The sequence below is a fragment of the Oncorhynchus mykiss genome, chromosome 22 (assembly GCF_057628025.1).
Source record: "Oncorhynchus mykiss isolate SJ-2025 chromosome 22, ASM5762802v1, whole genome shotgun sequence".
NCBI classification, from domain to species: domain Eukaryota; kingdom Metazoa; phylum Chordata; class Actinopteri; order Salmoniformes; family Salmonidae; genus Oncorhynchus; species Oncorhynchus mykiss.
This window is the reverse complement of record NC_143043.1, coordinates 20,594,147-20,616,079: the sequence shown is the minus strand read 5'-3', so window position 1 is coordinate 20,616,079 and position 21,933 is coordinate 20,594,147. Positions and strand designations below refer to the sequence as shown.

The 21,933-nt window shown below is 43.3% G+C and overlaps 1 protein-coding gene across 5 annotated transcripts in view; it reads right to left on the bottom strand.

The window, feature by feature from the left end:
* Positions 1-21,933, bottom strand: part of kalrna (kalirin RhoGEF kinase a) — a 285,635-nt gene that overhangs the window by 13,459 nt on the left and 250,243 nt on the right. Inside the window, exons 35-54 of one of the 5 annotated variants that reach the window (XM_090215697.1) lie at positions 19,226-19,497; positions 17,927-18,067; positions 17,019-17,114; positions 15,728-15,846; positions 15,332-15,398; positions 14,513-14,616; positions 13,885-13,954; positions 13,638-13,724; positions 13,426-13,518; positions 13,230-13,280; positions 12,872-12,949; positions 11,096-11,281; positions 10,677-10,848; positions 9,652-9,893; positions 8,948-9,201; positions 7,152-7,287; positions 2,798-2,857; positions 2,286-2,387; positions 1,077-1,104; positions 651-813 (exon numbers count right to left, since the gene is read on the bottom strand). In XM_090215697.1, the coding sequence (XP_090071823.1) occupies positions 651-813; positions 1,077-1,104; positions 2,286-2,387; positions 2,798-2,857; positions 7,152-7,287; positions 8,948-9,201; positions 9,652-9,893; positions 10,677-10,848; positions 11,096-11,281; positions 12,872-12,949; positions 13,230-13,280; positions 13,426-13,518; positions 13,638-13,724; positions 13,885-13,954; positions 14,513-14,616; positions 15,332-15,398; positions 15,728-15,846; positions 17,019-17,114; positions 17,927-18,067; positions 19,226-19,497 (2,521 nt within the window). The remainder of the gene's footprint in view (positions 1-650; positions 814-1,076; positions 1,105-2,285; positions 2,388-2,797; positions 2,858-7,151; positions 7,288-8,947; positions 9,202-9,651; positions 9,894-10,676; positions 10,849-11,095; positions 11,282-12,871; positions 12,950-13,229; positions 13,281-13,425; positions 13,519-13,637; positions 13,725-13,884; positions 13,955-14,512; positions 14,617-15,331; positions 15,399-15,727; positions 15,847-17,018; positions 17,115-17,926; positions 18,068-19,225; positions 19,498-21,933) is intronic. The other 4 variants (XM_036958909.2, XM_036958910.2, XM_036958911.2 and 1 more) reach the window with 4 other exon arrangements.

The window sequence follows — 21,933 nt, the reverse complement described above, 5'->3', positions numbered from 1 at the left end:
TAACATAATTCCACGTTGACATTATGGGGTATTGTGTGTATGTCAGTGACCCAAAGAAATCTAAATTTAATAAATTTTAAATTCAGACTCTAGCACAACAACATTTGGAAAAAGTCAAGGAGTGTGAATACTTTCTGAAGGCACTGTACATTCATTTGTGGAAGTCCATCATCCATTTTGTATTATATGTTGCGAATTGCAATTTGTTGTGGCTGACATTAGCTAGGTGGCTAACGCTAACATTAGCTAGGTGGCTAACGCTAACATTAGCTAGTCTAGGTGTTAAGGATTAAGGTTCAGTTAAAGTGTTATAGTTAGGAGTTAGGTTAAAGGGATGAGTTAGGGTTGGGCAAGGGTTAGCTAACATGCGAAGTAGTTGCAAAGTTGCTAGTTAGCTAAAACTGACGAGTTTCGAACGCTCAACCTTTTGGTTGCTGCACATTCGTGTTATACCCTCGACCAACCACCTTTTTAGTTTTTTGCATTAAGTAACCACACCAAACGTAACATACAGTATCATACTGATTTGAGTATCTTTACTATGTTACGTCTAGTCTATGAGACAAGACTGTACAGGAGGGTAGCGCTCCAGGAACAGGGTTGGAGATCAGATCTAGAACTTCTAACTAAAAACCTTATAGTCCATTTACCTAATGTTGATAGTGAACCGACAGTTGTTGACAACCGGGCTCTGATCGGGTCCTTTCAGAGTGATGTTGGGTTTGGGACGTCCACACACTTTACAGCACAAGACCACCGTCTCCCCAAATGCACATGTCACATCAGCTAGTGGTATCAGGAATTCTGGAGCCACTAAATACATTCACACACAGTGTCAGCTAACCACACCACATTCTAACAGCAAATATACGCTACATCCTAAATGACACACTAGATAGAGCACTACTTTTGACCAGGGCCCATGGAGCTCTGGTCAAATTAGTGCACTATTAGGGAATCGGCTGCCATTTGAGACACAACCAGACTCAGGATCCATGACATATCAGTAATTAAGTGATTGATTTCACTCTTAAGCATTGAAATGCAGGGACTTATGTTCTGATAGTTCATCTTACCTTCTTGTATAAAATTGGGGTTCATTATCTGCAAAGAAAAGGTACGGCTGTTAGGCAATATGAATGAACTAATGTTCTTGTTTGGAATACGCTATACGTTTTATAGTGAGTGAATACATACATACCTCAAGAGTTCTGTGTTACAGTTCGGTACTACCATTTAAAAATGATTTGCAATATAGGCTACTGTACAAGGGCATCGTACCCCACATTTATTTGTGACATTTAGGCATACTCTGCCTTTAAAAATCTTCAAAAACCCATTTGAACAAAACGCATAATAGAAATATTGTTCTCAATAAAAAAAAAAACAGCATGGGATGCAAGCACCAGGGGATCCAAAAGAAGATGGGTCAGGAGTAGTAACATGCTTCAAGGGGTTTGTGAGAGGCTTTTTTCCCACATTCATGAACCTATTCCAAGGTAGGAGCACTAGGTTGCAGTAATGCTCCATGGAAACCACACTGCTACACAAGAAGAGAACGTGTGGATGCTTGAGATCAGACAAGTGGCACATGCAGCACCTACAAAAATATCACTAAAACTGCTTTAGGGATATAATGACATGAAATAGGAACAATTGTATTGAAAATCAAAAAGGATGGACATCTTTACAACAGACTAACACACCTGCTAATAGGTCAAGTCTGTTAAAGGCAAAGGAGGATGCTTTTCCAATACAATGACCACGAACTGGAACTGAGGAGGAACTTACATTTTCAATGGTAATATGTGCCATTTAGCAGACTATTTAGCAACTTACTGTTGGTTGTGCGTGTATCTATTTTTAATATGGGTTGCCCGTGAAGGAATTGAACCCGCCATGCTCTACCAACTGAGCCACACAGGACCAAGCGAGCTTTAGAGGGGAGCAGGCTGGTTTAGTTTATTAGGATCCCAATTAGTTGTTGCTCATGCAGCAGCTACTGTTCCTGGGGGTCCACAGGCTGTAGAGGAGTTACAATTATGCAGGTGAGCACAAATACATATTTTCAACGTCTTTTCAACCAAAAAGACGCATTTTAAATGTTTTTTCTTTTGCTCATGTGTTTCAGGGGTGTAATCACTAGGAACCAAACAGAGCCAAACGGAACAAAACGGTGAGGGACCCAACTGACTTTGTCCAATAGAAGAACATTTTTTTTGTTGAAAAACATCTTCCGTTTGGAGTAAACGGTTTCTGTTGCAATACGTTTGACTAATGATTACACCCCAGGTGCTTATCTGATATATTAATATTGTGCACCAATCAGTGGCTAATGCATTTACAAACTCCACCCATGGCTTCATTGAGGCTGGATCCAGAAAATGCTATCAGATAAGGAGCAGGAACAAAAATTGGTTCCTGTTCAGGGTACATTTTCAAAATGGCCGCCAGTCCACCCATTGCATAACCATTGACTTGGAAGGGGATGTCTGTTCTAGTGATTATATTTCTATGGATGAAACCTCTGTAGCTAGTGCAACAATATGTGGAACCTGGTGTTTTGGGAGAATGCTCCTGACCACAGTGGAAACCCCTAAGATGCTCTGTGTAGTTTCCTCTTGCTAATATGCAGACTTCCCTACGAGCAAAAGACGTTGAAAAGACGTTACAAATACGTTTTTTTTTGGTTGAAAAATATGTTGAAAAGACATTTTCAACTTCTTGTGCTCACTGGGTTAGCTACAGAAACTCAACTGGGCAGCATGCATGACAGCAGATCAGCGTGTACTACTACCTCCATGCTAGTTTTGGGGAGTTCATCATCGCAATCTGACTCCTCTGAGCTGTTTGACTCCTGCGGTGTGGGATGAGAGAAAGCAAAATTAGAGAGGTTACAAAGGCCCTGGGTCCCCAAGCTAGAGGCATGGTCAGGGCCCGTATTCACAAAGTGTCTCAGAGTATGAGTGCCGATGTAGGATCTGTCCATACAATCTTATTCATTATGATCGAAAAGTCAAACTGATACTAGCTCAGTCAGCACTTCCACTCAGAGAAGCTTTCTGAATGTGGGCCAAGGATTCTTTGTAGGCTATTATACAACGAGTGGGTCTAATCCTGAATGCGGATTGGTTAAAACCGCATTACAGCTGGTGTCTATTCCACAAGTTACCACCGGACTAAATCTATGACTTAAAATGCCTATTTACTCTGTTCCATCAGACTGTGCAATCCACTGTCCCATCAGCCCAGCCAAGCAATTTACAAACCTGATCTCCACTATAAAAAGCATCTAGAGATTATCTCACATTTCTTTTAGACTAACATTTCGTTTTCAACAGCAGAGATATGTATAAAACTTGCTGTCGGTTTCTCCGACATTTGCAACACTGTTTCAATATTCAAATTCGATCTCCAGCTGTCCCATTGTAATGAACGGGAGTCGGGACGAGACAAGACATGCAGCGTTTCTCAGTCAATCGAAAACATGAATCCTGCTGGCGTTATTTTTATGGATATATACAAAGAAATGTCACCTGAAAAAAGGTACAACAAAACGAAGTGCAGCTAGTTTGCAGTCTTTCCAGCTTTTTTTTTTTTTAAGTAATTGTGTTTACTGTGTTGTTGGCTAGCTCCTTTGAACAACAGTGTCCTGACGAGAGAGCACATTTTCTATGCCAGGCGAAATCTCGCCTCATTAGCTCATTGTTTTGGGTGTATACAAATATTGGACAGCTGGAGATCAAATTTGAATATTGAAACAATGTTGGAGAGACCGACAGCAAGGTTTACAAATAGCTACCTTGCTGTTATTCTAGCTGCTCTTCTTGATGTGACTGTAAATTAGCTGTTGTTGTCTCCCTAGCAAGCAAGGGATAAGAACGTTGCCAGCCAGTATGGCAATGGAACATTTAGAAGGAACGACTGGGTCGCGCCTCTAGCAAACAAACTGATAGAACAAACGAATGACCAGCCGGTTTGGGTAGCAACCCTAGATTTGTGTCAGGACTATGTCTTGTGCAAGGATGAAATAGTATGAATAAATTATTCAAAATAAAAAAAGTTATGAAATTATGTCAATCATTATTTGAATATGTTGGTAACCTGTTGTATAAAAGTGATAATGCCAGAGAACAGTGCCAATATATTCTCCAAACACAGGCTTCTAGGGGCATTATCACTTAACTGTGTATGGGATTTAGGTTCATCCTTGCACAAGACATAGTCCTGACACAAATCTAGGGTTGCTACCCAAACCGGCTGATCGTTCGTTTGTTCTATCAGTTTGTTTGCTAGAGGCGCGACCCAGTCGTTCCTTCTAAATGTTCCATTGCCATACTGGCTGGCAACGTTCTTATCCCTTGCTTGCTAGGGAGACAACAGCTAATTTACAGTCACATCAAGAAGTGCAGCTAAAATAACAGCAAGGTAGCTATTTGTGGCACACGTGCCAATATATTATCCAAACACAGGCTTCTAGGGGCATTATCACTTAACTGTGTATGGGATTTGGGTTTACTAGTAAATCTAGTGCTAAAGACAGAGAATATGTCTTGTGCTGAATTTCAAATTCATCCCATAGACCATACTCCCCAAGCATTCCTGTATATCTGAAAGGATTGGATACATACACCTACAGTGCAAGGTAACTAATTGTTTTATCTTGGATGGCCTATGGGGATAAGGGCTAGAGGTCCAATCCAGCATGTAGTGTGTGGGAAGGCTTGAATGTACGAAAAGAAAGAGTGAATCTGCAACGTAGAGTTGCTTGGGAACGACTGAGCCTATTGGAGGTAAATGTATTAATATATACATATTGGATGAGCTGGAAAATGTAGCTACATTAAATCATAGAAATTATAGAGCTGACACCTGAAACAATACAATCTAACAAGATAATTAACAACACACCAAAGCAGACCTGTGATTCTATGTGCAGGTCTCTTTTTCAGTTCATATTTGATGTTGGGAGTGTAGGGGTAGTGCCATAAATATTAAAACAACCCATGACGAGGACAAACTTGCAAGCAAACTTTGTGCGATTTTTTTTGAATGGCCATAATTGTCAAATTAAAACAATGTACTCTAACATGCTTAAAATGATAGCTGGATTGGCAGACTTAGCATAGCATCATTTGGAATTGATATGGGTTTACTTTGAAATGCACTAATACTGTACATTGATACAGAAAGATAATGTAATGTACAGTGCATTTGTATTCAGTATTCAGACACCTTGATTATTTCTGCATCTTGTTACGTTACAGCCTTATTCTAAAATGTATTAAATAGTCTTTTTTTCTCATCAATCTACACACAACACCCCATAATGACAAAGCAAAAACAGGTTTTTAGAAATGTTTGCACAAAGAAATATCACATTTATATAAGTATTTCAGACCCTTTACTCAGTACTTTGTTGAAGCACCTTTGACAACAATTACAGCCTTGAGTCTTCTTGGGTATGACACTACAAGCTTGGCACACCTGTATTTGGGGCGTTTATCAAATCTCTGTCAGGTTGGGTGGGGAGCGTCGCCGGACAGCTTTTTTCAGGTCTCTCCAGAGATGTTCGATCAGGTTTAAGTGCAGGCTCTGGCTGGGCCACTAAAGGGCATTCAGAAACTTGTCCCGAAGATACTCCTGCATTATCTTGGATGTGTGCTTTAGGGTTGTTGTCCTGTTGGAAGGTGAACCTTCGCCCCCAGTCTGAGGTCCTGAGTGCTATGGACCAGGTTTTCATCAAGGATCTCTCTGTACTTTGCACTGTTCATCTTTCCCACCAGTCCCTGGTGCTGAAAAACATCCCCACAGCATGATGCTGCCACCACCATGCTTCACAGTAGGGATGGTGCCAGGTTTCTTCCTGACGTGATGTTTGGCATTCAGGCCAAAGAGTTCAATCTTGGTTTCATCAGTCTAAAGAATCTTGTTTCTCATGGTCTGAGAGTCCTTGAGGTGCCTTTTGGCAAACTCCAAGCGGGCTGTCATGTGCCTTTTACTGAAGAGTGACTCCGCCTGGCCTCTCTACCATAAAGGCCTGATTGGTGGAGTGCTGCAGAGATGGTTGTCTGTCTGGAAGGTTCTCCCATCTCCACAAAGAAATCTGGCGCACTGTCAGAGTGACCATCTGGTTTATGGTCACCTCCCTGACCAAGGCCCTTCTCCCCCGATTGCTCAGTATAACCGGGCAGCCAGCTCTAGGAAGAGTCTTGGTGGTTCCAAACTTTTTCCATTTAAGAATGATAGAGGCCACTGTGTTCTTGGGGACCTTCATTGCTGCATACATTTTTTTGGTACCCTTCCCCAGATCTGTGCCTCAACACAATCCTGTCTCGAAGCTCCACGGACAATTCCTTCAACCTCATGGCTGTGTTTTTGCGCTGACATGCACTGTCAACTGTGGGACCTTACAGTATATAGACAGGTGTATGCCTTTCCAAATCATGTCCAAACAATTGAATTTACCAATCAAGTTGTAGAAACATCTCAAGGATGATCAATGGAAACAGGATGCACCTGAGCTCACCTGAGTCTCATAGCAAAGGGTCTGAATACTTAAGGTATGTTTTTTATATACATTTGCAAAGATACAAAAAAAAAATGTTTCTCTTTGTCATTATAGGGTATTGTGTGTAGATTGATGAGGACATTTATTTTTATTTAATCCATTTTAGAATCACGTAACAAAATGTGGTAAAGGGGAAGCGGTCTGAATTCTTTCCGAATTCACTGTATAGTGAGATCCAGTTTCAGTGTGTTTTAATTGAACAGCTTATAATACCGTCATGCTAAACCCATACTCTGGAATGAGGACTTTCATTTAGGAGATAGCTTCATGGGTTCCAGGACATATGTTATCAAAATGGTGGTTTCACAGTGGCATTAATGTAAACAAAAGTTGTTCATTTGAACAAAAACAAAAGTTAGCTTACTCAAAAACCAAAACCACCACAATTCACAGGCAAGAAGTCACTTGACTCGTTAGTGTCATGCATAAGGGGGAGTCAAACCAAAGTGAGAGCAGACAGTGAGTGCAGTTAGATGATCATGTTTAAGTGTTGGGAGATTATTAACATCACGGGACACAGTTGAGGGATTGGCAGCCAGGGTCATAGAACTCCATCTCCGTCGTTAGCCTGCTTACTCACTTCGACAGTGACCTTGGTGCTGAGAATCTCCTTGGGCTTACGGAGTCCATTCTCAACCCTTGCGTCACCACCCTTGCCATTGATATCCTTTTCTGTCCGCTTTCTCGAGCGCAGGGTATTCCATGAAAGAGATTTCCTGTTGTGCCAAGAAATGTACCAGTCAAATCCAGGCTTATTCACAGGGAGGGGAGAGGAGGTGCAGGGGGGGGGATTGAGTGGGGGCTAGCCAACTTTATTGAAAGAAAAGAAAATCAGAGTGAGATTGAGATCAAGAGAAAGCAAAAGAAAGAGAGACAGAAATGTACCTTCTTTGTAACAGAAAAACAAAAGGCTAATGTTCATATTTGTATCACAGTGTATTAGAAATTTAGACACACACAAGACGGACAAGCTATTTAAAATGTGACTTCTCCATACGCTACCATACCTTGATTCTCTTACACCATAGTGGACACACAATTTGTGTCAAAGCAGCATAGTTTGTTTGCGTCTGACCAACCATTCAATGGCTCTACGTTGTCATGAGATTTTCAACGACGCTGCTTTGTACACAACCAACTTTTCTCGAGGACTGGTGGGGTTAGTACAAAACTGAAAATAAAGTTGTCTACTATAATAAAATCGGACTACGTCAACAAAACGGGTAAAAAATAAACAAATCATATAGAAAGTGAATAAAGTGCTGTTGAACTACTCCTAATGTCTTCACTCCTTTATGTAGATCCCAGAAGTGGTGTTTTGTGTTTTGTCAATGTATTTATACACCACCGGGACCAGGTCCATGAGAATGATGATCACTTTAATAAAGCCCATGATTTAGAACTGGTCCATCATTGGGAAGAAATGGATGGCAAGCCACAATTAAACTTGATAGAGATCTTGACACATGAAAATCAACATTAGAAGATAACTGGTAACTGATTTCACTATTCATTTGACCCTCAATGTGAGATAAGAATGGAATCTAGGTCTAATGCTGTGAGAGCAATGGTCAGCGGAGAAAGGTACAGTTTGACTGCAGAGTTAGCGATATAAAACAATGTCACTGATGTTCTTCTAACGCAAACAAGTTCCACTTCTGTTGCCTTGCAAATGCAAGCTTACGTCAAAATGGTCTTTTACATATTTCAAATGCATTTCAAATGTCTAGTTACACTACAAGCACAATGATTAACATTGTGACTATCATTATATTGCACAACCTGCCTTCCTTAATAATGGATTCTCTTAAATAGTGCAAAATACTTCATACAGGAATGTACTGAAGAGAGTGCATCAGTAAACAAACCAAATTAACGCTTACAGTAAACCGCCAACATATCTGATAGTAACAAAATAAAAGTTCTAAAAATAAAATAAAAACACAATCTGTACAAATTGCCAGACAATAACAAACTTTCTCCACTTTGAGAAATAGGCTTCAGTCCATCAGGCCGTTCTTTTCCTTTTTCTCTCTCTTTTTTAAACGTGTAAAGAAAAAAACGATGTTAGAAACAGAAATGAACGTCCAGACCAGTCAATTCCACATTGATGTAAGATTTTCTCTGTGCGTCTTCTCTACAAATGAAGCCATGATTCTCTACAGTCCTTTAGCTCTTTTCAGATAATTATTTAATAAGCCTTTACATATATTAACAAACAAAAAAAGGGATAAAAACATGACCCCTGTGTAGTCCAACATTTCCGAGTTAGTTCCCATTAAGGGGGTTGGGGGTAGGGATTGGAGCAGACAACTTTCACCTCATCCAATCAGAGCAGCTCCGTGGGTGTGGTGGCAGGGCTTACGGGACACTTACTTGATGCTTGCGTCAGCAGCACTGTCTTTGAGCGTTTTAGTGAGGGGTCCCAGGATGTGGCCTGGGATCCAGCCCTCGGCTGCAGGAGACTGGCTGTTGGCAGACCGGTAAACTAGGTACATGTTCTGCTGGTTGGTGGCCATGATCTGCACCATCTCGCCCTGGATCACACAGATCTCATTCTCCTTCAGTGCACTGTAGTCCTGAGTCACCATCATTGTGGAGGACATGCCGTTACATCCGCCGCCGTGCTGCTGGGTGGGGGGGGGGGGGGGGGTGGGGGGGAGGGGGGTACAGGAAGGAGGATGATTATATTACAACAGTGGAAATCACAGCACTGATACAAACCTGTATACACATTCAAATAACAAACCTTTCAAAAGGGCCTGAGTCATCACATACAGTACAGTACATCGAGTCAATTCCTTAACTCTGACTTCAGTTCTTCTTGTCAGCAAGTTTGAACACGTCGTCTCCTGCTGAAACGCAGTAAAACTAGGCCAGCCATCAGAACTAATAATAGCCTGAATTCACACCTGCAATGTTCCAACCTCCTTAGTTCTGCAGTGCTAGAGTTTTGAGAGGTGGGGAGGTAACACTAAGACCTGGGTGTGTCCTGGCAATTGGCATTGGACAGAACTGGACTAGACTGGAGTGATCTGGACTGGTGTGGTCTGGACTAGATTTAACTAGACTGGACTCACCCTGGTGGACTCGTAGCTTTCGCTGTGTTTCGTGGGGTCGAAGCAGGGGCTACCGTTGGAGGTAGATAGCTCGAGAGGGGTGGGGGTCCGTCCCGGTCCCGCCAGGGGGGGCTTCTCTGCCCCCACAGAGGAGGAGGAGAGGGGCCTACTGTTACAACTAGGGGGCCGGCTGCCCGATGGGTTTCTGGTGAGGGAGTGAGAACTACCCTTCTCCTTCTGGTACTCAATAGGAGACTGCAGGGCTGTGGAGATAGTCAATTGTTACACACACTAGTTAATGGCTGATAATCCACATAATACCTGTGTATTCCGTGTCAGACAGATAAGGACCATGATAGAGGTGAAAACTACTCTGTGTTGAGGCTGTAGTTATGATTAAACCAATTTTGATATAGCTAGGGATGCAAAATTCAAGTACATTTCCCAAATTTTCCAGGTTTTCCAGAATTCTTGGTTGGAAGTTTACCTGAATCAGAAGTGAATGAGCATGAATTCTGGAATCCTCCTACTTGGATTTCTTGAAATTCTTCTGGGAATCTTGGAAAAATTACTAGAATCTTGCAACCCTAGAGCTGGCTAATGACAGTAGAGGTGTTTGATGGCAAGCGGTACCAGAGTGCCAAGTCTAGGACAAAAAGGCTTCTCAACAGTTTTTACCCCCAAGCCATAAGACTCCTGAACAGGTAATCAAATGGCTACCTGGACTATTTGCATTGTGTGCCCCCCCAACCAACCCCTCTTTTACACTGCTGCTACTCTGTTCATCATTTATGCATAGTCACTTTAACTATACATTCATGTACATACTACCTCAATCAGCCTGACTAACCTGTGTCTGTATGTAGCCTCGCTTCTTTTATAGCCTCGCTACTTTTATAGCCGGTCTTTTTACTGTTGTTTTATTTCTTTACCTACCTATTGTTCACCTAATACATTTTTTGCACTATTGGTTAGAGCCTGTAAGTATGCATTTCACTGTACGTGACAAACTTTGATTTGATTTGTCAGGCAGGACATTCTCTCACCAGACAGGAAGTTGCTCTGGGCATCAAGGACCTGGCTGACATGTTGGACCCACACCTGCTTGATGTCCAGGTTGGCTGCCTGCAGGGTGAAGCGCTCGGCCGACCCTCGACACGACAGCACAAACTTACACGGGTCATTTTCCACATGCTCCTCCAAGCCCAGGTAGCTCACCTGTTACAATGAAACACAAGCATGCTAACCCATCAATGCACAACTCATTATCAACGCATAAGTAGGAAATAGGAAATTGTTTTCAGAAACAGCTCCATTAGAAGGTACTGATCTAGGACCAGTTTGGCCTTTTAATCATAATGAATAAGAGGGGTCAGCACTCTGAGACGCTTTGTGAATGTGGGCCCTGATCTTAGTGAATGTGGGCCCTGATCTTTTGATTGTGGTCGTGGTTGACGTAATTCACCTTGATGCTCTTCTTGAACTGGTAGCCCGGCGTGGATGAGCCCTTGCGGAGGAGCTCGCTGAAGATGACGATCTGCTCAAACAGGAAGACCCTGCGCTCCTTGCTGCGCGACAGAACGCCCGTATCCTGCTCTGTCACGAAGAATGTTTCCTGCTGCAGCAGCTTACCCTGGCTGGTCAGCTTACCCTGGGGGACGGAACAGGAACACAAAACACACACAGGTTCAGTTATGACTGGTAGGCCTGATCACCGACAACGATGAGACAGCCTATAGGGGAGGAGGTCATTGAACTGGCAGTGTGGTGCCAGGACAACAACCTCTCCCTCAATGTAAGCAAGACAAAGGAGCTGATCGTGGACTACAGGAAAAGGAGGGCCGAACAGGCCCCCATTCACATCGACGTTGGCTGTAGAGGAGCGGGTCGAGCGTTTCAAGGTCCTTTGGTGTCCACATCACCAACAAACTATCATGGTCCAAACACACCAAGACAATCGTGAAGAGGGCACGACAAAACTTTTTGAAAAGATTTTGCATGGGTCCTCAGATCCTCAAAAACCTCTACAGCTGCACCACCGTGAGCATCTTGACTGGTTGCATCACCGCCTGGTATGGCAACTGCTCGGCATCTGACCGTAAGGCGCTACAGAGGATAGTGCATACGGCCCAGTACATCACTGGGGCCAAGCTTCCTGCCATCCTCTGCTTCCGCACAGCAAGCGGTGCCGGAGCGCCAAGTCTAGGACCAAAAGGCTCCTAAATGGCTTCTACCCCCAAGCCATAAGACTGCTGAACAATTAATCAAATGGCCACCGGACTATTTACATTGACCCCCCCATTTGTTTTGTACACTGCTGCTACTCGCTGTTTATTAGCTATGCATAGTCCCTTCACCCCTACCTAAACGTACATTACCTCAACCAACCTGTACCCCCGCACACTGACTCGGTACTCCCTGTATATAGCCTCGTTATTGTAATTTTATTGTGTTACTTTTCATATTTTTTTAAACTTTAGTTTATTTAGTAAATATTTCCTTAACTCTTTTTGAACTGCACTGTTGGTTAAAGGCTTGTAAGTAAGCATTTCACAGTTAGGTCTACACTTGTTGTATTCGGCGCATGTGACCAATAAAGTTTGATTTGATTTGACTCAACATCTATCAACACTGGAGAATAAAGCAGAGTCAGCCATCCCCCAGTCTGTCTGTCAACACAGGGGTATTACACGGTCCATCAGCCCCTTCTCTCCTCACCAGGTCATAAAGCTAACAGCAGGCACTTGCGCTTGGTCCGAGACCAGGGTTGCGTCTCAAACGGCACCCATATAGTGCTCTGGTCAAATGTAGTGCACTATATTGGGAATAGGGTGCCATTTGGGACGTAGCCCAGGCCATTGTCAAACAGTGCTTTCATCTCCCCACGGTTACAGCGGGCAAGGCAAATCTTTGCTTATCTTGGAGGTCAGAGATTTCGTTTAGTCGTGAGTGTCGTCAAAGTGACTTTCACGATGGCTGTGGAGGAACAAACAGACTGAGCCCTGGCCTGGTCGTCCAATAAGACAGGTAATACAGCTTCATTAGTACATTTTGAGCATGGGATTGAAACAAACCTAAAATCACAGCGCTAACTTCCTGTACACGTATGACATAACAAATCACATCGTGCTGTTTTCTATTTAATGTATACGCCTTTATTGACTCCCTGGGAAACAGTGGTCATTGCTACTGAGTGGAATATCCTGGCTAAATAAATACAGGACATGAAACTGTACAGCACCTCATAGCCTTGTAGTCTGCCAAGATTCATCATGTCATTGCACAGCTTGGGGACCTGGGACATTAAACCAACTGCTTTCTGTAAAACACATTAAGAATGGTGTGAGCATTGAAGTAGATATAGCCACGTTGATAGATACACAACAACTACGGTTACAACATCCAGTAACTTTCCCAAAAAAGCCTAAGCTATCCAGAAATCCTGGTTGAAAGTTTCCTGGAATCAGGAAGATTTCTGAATTTTTCCATACAGATTTCATGAATCTTCCAAATGGGATTTCAGGAAAAAAAACATGTATTTTTGGGAAACCCTAAACAACACATACTCTATAGCTTCAATCGCAAATCGTTTCTGTTACCTCCAACTCTTGGCAATCTAGTCCTGCTTTGGAACTATACTTCAAGAAGTCCTGAAGGAAGATACAAATAAAAAGAGTTAAGTAATTAATAGGGCGAACAAATAAAATAATGGAACGTTTGGTGTAAATCGAGTATATCTAAGACTTGCATGTTACAGGGTTCCTTGTATGCTGGAGTTGAGAATGTTAGCCTTACCTTTAGAAGTAGCTGATACTTGGTGATTCTCTGAATTGGCTTTATGAGAAAGTCACTTATGCCTAGTCTTGAACTGATCTCTTGCTGTAGGCCCTAAAGTAGAATTAGATGCAAATAGGATTTGGCTTATTAATTATGCAAAACATAAATATATTTTATACAAAGCCCTTCTCAGGCTGCTCAAGAATTCTCAGAAGTGTGGTATAGCTCACCTCGAAAAATGTGTCGTACTCAGCGACGATAAATTCAGACTTGGGCTTGTTCTGGCAGTAAACCACATACATGTGTAGTCGCCTCTCCTGTTCAAAAGAAGCCACAGTATTAGTATATTTATTTTCCAGTTCTATGGTTGAAAATGTCTGAATAATAATTTTAAACCCCAGTAAGTCTGGTAAATGTGTCTAACTTGAAGTTCTACAACACCCATCATCTCATCCGAACAACAAATGAGACACGTACATGTTTTATGAAAAGCTCAGGAAGGTGCTCGTTGTCTTCAAGACATTTCTCCAGCTCACCGACAAAAAAACTGTGGGAGGAAACACAAGCCAAAATAGTGGTACATTTTACTACACGCCTAAGTTTGGTCTTCTACCAGGGGTTCCCAACATTTATCCCCAGCACTACCTTTGTCACATTTGAAAAATCCCCCCCTTTACATTTTTTTTTATGATTGCTTACTGAGATGGCTATATTAAATACACCACCAGCTTGATTTTGTTTAATTTGAGGGAACAAGGAAAATTGACAAACATGTTGGTTTGAAGCTCATTTCCTGCAATTCGACATAGCTTAACAATACTCATGGAGTCTTTTCGGCAGGATATTTAATGATAATAATAATAAATAAGGAAAATAAAGTCTAGATCCGATTTCCCCAAATGTTATTCAACTACCAAATATGTTATGTTATATTATGATCATTTATATGAACCCTCAATTGAATTACACACATTCTCCTTTACAAAAAGTGATTTGATCAATTGATAGCAACAGAGTCACATTGTGGTAAAAAAAAGTGCACCACGTAGGGAATAGGGTGGCATTTTGCACACAGACACAATCAGCAGACTGGAAAACGACTTACTCTCTGTGCCAGTCGTAGATCTGGTGAATATTCCCAAAAACCATTTTGTCTTTTCCTTTCATATCTTCAGGTACTCCCTTCTCCTCCATCTTCTTCATGAACTCCTACAAGGGGGAAAAAAAATAATAATCAGACCGAATTCAGGTTGTGACCTTGATATGACTCGTCAAGGGAAACATGAGAGTCCGACAATAATCAGCAGTGTAAAACTATCATGTGGTGGAAAAAAGAGTATAGGATTACTACATATGGTTGAATTCATGGACTGCATCCCAAACTGCACCATATTCCGTAATTAGTGCACTACATTTGACCAGGGCCTATAGTGCACTATATAGGGAATATGTTGTCATTTGGGACTCAGGTCCTGGATGTGAGAAAACCCCTATGCCCTTATCTCCCTATGTAAGACAAAACCATACTCAAATGATGTTTTCTGAACTGCACATAAATATGGTCATAAGTCAGAGAGCTTCTCTGTGACTTTGACATAAATACCAAAGGACACAATGCAAATAGGACGACAACAAGGACATAGCCTGGCTGCTATTCCAGCACCAAACACTTGTATGTGTCCCAAATGGCACCCTAATCCCTATATAGTGGCCCATAGGGCTCTGGTCAAATGTAGTGCACTAAATAGGGAATGGGGTGCCATTTGGGACGCACACCTTGGAGATTTACTTCTAAAACTAGAGCAGTGACTGGTCACATTCTCCACTGTTACTAGGACACCACTGTTGCCTCTCTCTCTCACGCTCCTTCTGCACTTTTGAGGCTGAATAGTCCCCTGCTAGGACTAGATTGTTCTCAACTCACCTCCACTACAATGCCCAAATCTTTGACATAGTCCTTCTCCGTCTGTACCAGCTCATTGAGGACAAACCTGAGGAAAAGGACAAGTGTGTTCAGTGACCTGAATACACAAAGGAGGCAGCATTTCTCTGCAGAGTGAACCACCTCTATACACAGTCATGCTACAAACAAAGGGACTTTAACTTGGGAGTGTCAAGAGAGGCAAGGGCCCTAGTTTGTGTGCCACTTTCTCTCAAAGTGTGCACTTGAACACTCCCCTTTATTGACTTAAAACCATTGCATTGGTGTAATCACTGGCTGGAGGAAGTTTCCACCATTGTTAAATCCATGATGGGGAGTGCGCAAATGCACACTTTGGGAATTGGGAGTCAGCCAGAGGTTTAGCTACATGTCTCATACATGCGTCCACGCAGAGCTTTGGCCTTCTGCTCCAGTTCAGGGTTCCTGGGCAGGGCTGGGCTGGTCTGTTCTGGAGGAGTCAAATTGGTGAAGCTGGGATAGGCACCTGGCTCCAGATTCTAACAAGGGGGAAGAGAGTGAGGATATGAAGCCAGAGGTCAGAGGTTATAGTCACACAGTCCACTGCTGTGACTCAGGGAGAGGGAACTGATTAGATCACTCTGCTTTAATGAGCTACATAATAGGTCTATGCATCTCAAAAACAGTGTTCGATTGTATTGTGCTCTTTTGGAAATGGCTCCACGTGCACAAAGCTGAAAGAGAGTTATCAAAAACATTGTCAAATGAACAAACATTTGGCCTCCCGAGTAGCGCAGCGGTCTAAGGCACTGCATCGCAGTGCTAGCTGTGCCACTAGAGATTCTGGGTTCGAGTCCAGGCTCTGTTGCGACCGGGAGACCCATGGGACAGCGCACAATTGACCCAGCGTCGTCCGGGTTACGGGAGGGTTTGGCCAGCAGGATGTCCTGTGGCGGGCCAGGCGCAGTGCACACTGACACGGTTGCCAGGTGTACGGTGTTTCCTCCGACACATTGGGGCAGCTGGCTTCCGGGTTAAGTGGGCATTGTGTCAAGAAGCAGTGCGGCTTGGTCGGGATGTGTTTCGGAGGACCTTTGCCTCTCCCCAGTCTGTATGGGAGCTGCAGCGATGAGACAAGACTGTAACTACCAATTAGATACCACGAAATTGGGGAGAAAAAGGGATCAACATTTTTTTTTAAATAATAAATTTTACGAACATTCACAAGGAAGCTACTGTGCATTAGATACTCGGAAACGTATCACACAATCTCTCACCTGACGCCATACAACTTAATCTTAATCTTTATCTGATCTGTTTGTGGCAAGAGAGGCTGAGCCTCAAATCGCACCCTATTCTCTATGCCCTATGGGCCCTGGTCAAAAGTAGTGCACTAGGCAGGGAATAGGGTGCTATTTGAGACACAACCTCTGTTCTATCAACCACATTGAGAGAGGAAGCTGTGTGTTAACTGTCCGGCGCGATAACATGAACATCTGATGTGCATCTCAAAATGGTGGCTCCCAGTCAGCATGACATGGTTGCTTAGTGGCCTTTGAGAAGCGGACGTTGGAGTGAGTAGATGACGTCAAGAGAAACAGGGGGTTAGTTTAGAGATGGTTAAGAGATTGTCACCGACTGTTAGCAGTGTGCAAAGACAGCGTAGAAATTGCTCAATGCCATTTTGTATTGCATTCACCTTAGCACTTACCATCTTAGTTTGGACCAACTTTTCTATTGCACTGACAAGATCCGCAGTGCTGGGGACATCGGCGGAGCCCTGACGCGCAGTATGCAATGCGGAGGACTGTAAAGGCACGGTTTGGGAGGAAGGGAGTGTTAGTAGCAGGGAGGAGGAGAAAGGGAACAGGGACAGGGAGACAAAGGTAGTAATTAGTCAGGACCTTTGAGCAGCTACAAAAGGCAAGCTTTAGTGGAGAAATGTGAGGTGCTATTGGAATTATACACGAGCTAGATCAGTAAGCAGTAGGCCAGAGACAATTTAATGACAAAGAGTGCGTCCCAAATTATAGTGCACTAGTTTTGACCAGAGGTCTTGGTCAAAAGCTGTGCACTACAAAGGGAATAGGATGCCATTCGGGACACAGCCCGTGTGGCGTGATCTTGTATATAGAACCAAGTGAGAGAGTGAATGTGACACAGTGCAACAGTGTGTTAGTTAGGTCAAACACAGTGCAGCAGCTCTTCCAGCTGTAAACCAAGCCAGTGTACATAATGCCTCGCATTCATCAGGGCACAGCAGACACAGACTCCGCTGTAGACACATCTGGTAGTTTGTGGCATAGTGTTGTACTGTACACATAGACAGCAGAGGGGAGGGGGCTGCAGGTGGACACGTCTTATGAGCCCGTGCTGAATGACATAACAGATTCTCTGCGACCAATAAGGTGCTTGAACACAAGTCCATTAACCCGAAGAGAAGATATTCCTTTTGACATTTTTTTGTTCTATTTTCTCGTTGTTGCTAAGGCTGCGTTCCAAAGGGCACCCTATTCCCTACCTAGTGCAATACTTTTGACCAGAGCATCACAGGGTGCCATTTTAGACGCATCTAGAAGAGGTACTACGGTGTCAGAGAGAGAGGGTGTCATGTCATACCTTCTCCTCCTGGGACGAGGGGTCCTTGATGATCTCCATGGGCGGCGGCAGGGGGGTGTGAGAGTCATCCTCGGGCTCCTCCTCTCCTCCGCTCTGCATTCCAGAGGAGGGCTTGGACAGGGGGCCCTCCTTTCTGCCCCTCTGCAGAGATAGAAAGGGTCGAGTCAGGGGGGGGGGGCGAACAGGGGGAGTTAATGTGGGCCATTGTCCCGGGGTTCACTGGGGTGCCCTGCTCCACCACAGTGCCTCTCTGTCTCAGAATCACACTGGGAGCCACACAGCCACCCAGTAGGAAGTCACTTCAGGCCTGGGGCTGCATCCCAAATGGCACCCAATTCCCTATTATGGTGCACTGCCCAATTAGAGAGAATAGGGTGCCATTAGGGACGTGGCCCTAATCACAGTCCCACTGATCGGCGAAATCAAATAATGTGGGACACTTCTGTGACCATTCCTTGAGGTCTAAAAAAATAAAAAATATCATGGGGCTCCGCTAGGAGTGAGAACAAGGAGTCTACTTTTCAAGGTACTGTGAAATTATACTGTAGCTGTCTAATAACATATGGTGATTATGCATTTCTCTCACTTTTCTATCCTTGTGGGAGGCATCTAAAACATTTAGCAGTGGTTATAGTACAGCACAACATTGCGCTGCTATCCGCACATTTAAAATGGAAAGATATACACTAGTGCACTGACTAAAATTGCTAGAAGGCTCCAATTTACACTGTGATGCCCATTGTTCATGACTTGTGATTAAACCAACATTGCCTATGCACCCTGTAGAATTGTCCCATGGTAATTGGGCTAGGATGTCATGAGATAACAGCTCATACTGTATCATGTATCCTTGGGAAACTGCTCCTCCATACATGGGAGGGTCAAGAGATTTTGATTCGCTTTAGATACGCAATCCTTGTAATGGACCTTTTCCTACAGGTTCAAGAGAAGTTAAACAGTCGGATCTAGAGGAGAATCCCATTGGTTTGGATAACAATGGGTTAAACTGCCGTTGCCTGAGCTGTACTTCTAAATTTGATCCAATCACTTAACCCTTTGTAAAAAACTAAAAGAGTCCACCATAAGCGGTCCCTGAAGGACCGTGATGGACATGTCCCTTAGAAACCCATCACTGTATGTACAGAGACACGCTGGATGGAGAGAGTGGAAAGAGAGAGAGGAGGCTGAAGAGGACGCAGAAGAGACGGTGATTGTTACCTCGTCTGCGCTCGCGTCCTGCGAGAGAGTTGGAAAGAGAGAGCGAGAGATGCGGTGGAGAGGAGTCAAGACACTCGTTACCTCGTCTACGCTCTCGCCGTGCAGGGCACTCTCGGGCGGCCCCAGGTCGATGCTCTTGCGGCCGTCCCTCTTCTTGTGCTTGTTGGGTAACTTCTTGATGCTGCTGCCGTGGCTGAGGCGGCGCACAGGGCTGGTCAGCCACTTCTTCAGGGTGTTCCCCGAGCGCTTCGGTCCCGGAGAGTTTGAATGGATGGAGCTCTGGGATGCCTGGGGCTGCAGGCTGGCCACCGACTCGGTCTTCGCTCCCTCGGGCCCACTGACCGAGTAGTTCTCTGGAAGGAGACGAGACAAACCACATTTTAGTCTTCAGAATTCCACCTTGACAGCATTCTGTCATACACACACCTTTATAGTACCCAAATACACAAGATGAGCCTCTGAGTCAGACACCAGCACTCTCTCGTTGGCTTTGTGTGCGTCCCAAATGGCATCCTATTCCCTATAGTGTACTACTTTTGACCAGAGCCCTATGGGCCCTGGCCAAAGTAGCGCACTACATAGGAAATAAGGTGCCATGTTGGATGGAGACTCTGTCCATACACAGTGCTAGCTTTCTGTACGAACTATGCCTTAGTTATCCCTTGCAGTCTGACGTCCACTAAGAAATACCAACCTTCCCAAAAGCACAGGGTGAACAGTACACAGTCATTTGTTTATTAACATTGCCCAATGTAATACAGTGTAGGAATGCAGCCATGTGTATACCGACAATACTCAATGGAGCCTAATACTGTATAGGAATGCAAGTCACACAGTGTGTGTTCAGCTCATTTCAAGCCTTGGTTTCAGAACACAACACACCTCCTTTTGACCGTTGATATTATTTCTACAAACAGGGCCTGTGAGATATGTTATTTTTTTCCCAAAGATATATTTCCAGTGTGTTAGCTGATAATGATGCACTTTTCTCTGTAAATATTTGATGCTCATGTTTGTTTTAAGCCAGTAAAAAGATAGTGGAAACGTTTACTGGACAGTTGCTTTTCTGACTTTTATGTAAATAAACTGCAGCTTGCTTCATAATGGCTAAAAGGTGGACTAGTTTAGGCTATTACTAACTATTTAACCAAGTTGAAGACATTCAGTGACTGGAAAATTCAATTGTTATTTATTATCAACAATCTACACAAAATACTCTAATGTCAAAGGGAAAGAAAAATTCAGACATTTCTCAGAAATGTATCATTGCTAGACCGCCATTTTCAAGTCTTGCCAAAGATTTCAAAGCCAATTTAAGTCAAAACTGTAACTAGACCACTCAGGAACATTCAATGTCATCTTGGTTAGCAACTCCAGTGTAGATTTGGCCTTGTGTTTTAGGTTACTGTCCTGCTGAATGGTGAATTTGCCTTCCAGTGTCTGTTGTAAAGCAGACTGAACCAGGGTTTCTTCTAGGATTTTGCCTGTGCTTAGCTCTATTCTGTTTTTTTTATCCCAAAAAACTCCCTAGTCCTTGCTGATGACAAGTAAACCCATAACATGATGCAGCCACCACCACGCTTGAAAATATTGAGTGCTACTCAGTGATGTGCTCTGTTTGCCCCAAACATAATGCTTTGTATTCAGGACAAAAAGTACATTTCTTTGCCACATTCCATAATCATGTTAACCACTATTATTGCACACAGGATGAGTCCACGCAACATATTAAGCACATTTTTACTCCTGAACTTTTTAGGCTTGCCATAACAAAGGGCTTGAATTCTTATTGACTCAAGACATTTCAGTTTTTCATTTTTTATTAATTTGTAATAATTTATCAAATCAAAATTCCACTTTGACATAATGGGATATCGTGTGTAGATTAGTGAGACCAAATCTCATTTGAATCGATTTAAAATTCAGACAGAAACACAACAAGAAATGTGGAAAAAGTCAAGGGGTTGAACACTTTCTGAAGGAACTGTATGTGCTGTTGGATCCAGACTAGCTCTGGTCTACAGGGCGAGGACATTTGCCTCTGCACTCTGTTACAAAATTCCTCTATGGAAGGATACATAGACCCAAAAGAGAGCAGAGGTCCTCACATAGATCCAGACTGGCACCAGAGAGTGATTAGAGCAAAAGCTCCCGAATTATGTATTTGTCAAACTACTCCCGGTCGACCACCATGCAGTCAAAAGCAAAGTACAGTAGGGTACACCATAACAAAACATTTAGCAACAGTACACAAAAAAAAATTTATTTCTCCCAAATGAACACAATCCTGAAGTATCGTCAGTACTACTAACCATAAAAGCAGAGAGAACATCCATCCCCCTGAGATAAAACATAGCTTGAAACTAAAGGAAACATTTGGACAAGCCATTGAGAAGAAAGCTTCTCGATGGCTTTCCTTCGTTGCCCGGGCGGTGTGTTTGGGATCATTGTCATGCTGAAAGACCCAGCCACGTTTCATCTTCAATGCCCTTGCTGATGGAAGGAGGTTTTCACTCAAAATCTCACGTTACATGGCCCCATTCATTCTTTCCTCTACACGGATCAGTCATCCTGGTCCCTTTGCAGAAAAACAGCCCTAAAGCATGATGTTTCCACCCCCATGCTTCAGAGTAGGTATGGTGTTCTTTGGATGCAACTCAGCATTCTTTGTCCTCCAAACACGACGAGTTGAGTTTTTACCAAAAAGTTATATTTTGGTTTCATCTGAACATATGACATTCTCCCAATCTTCTTCTGGATCATCCAAATGCTCTCTAGCAAACTTCAGA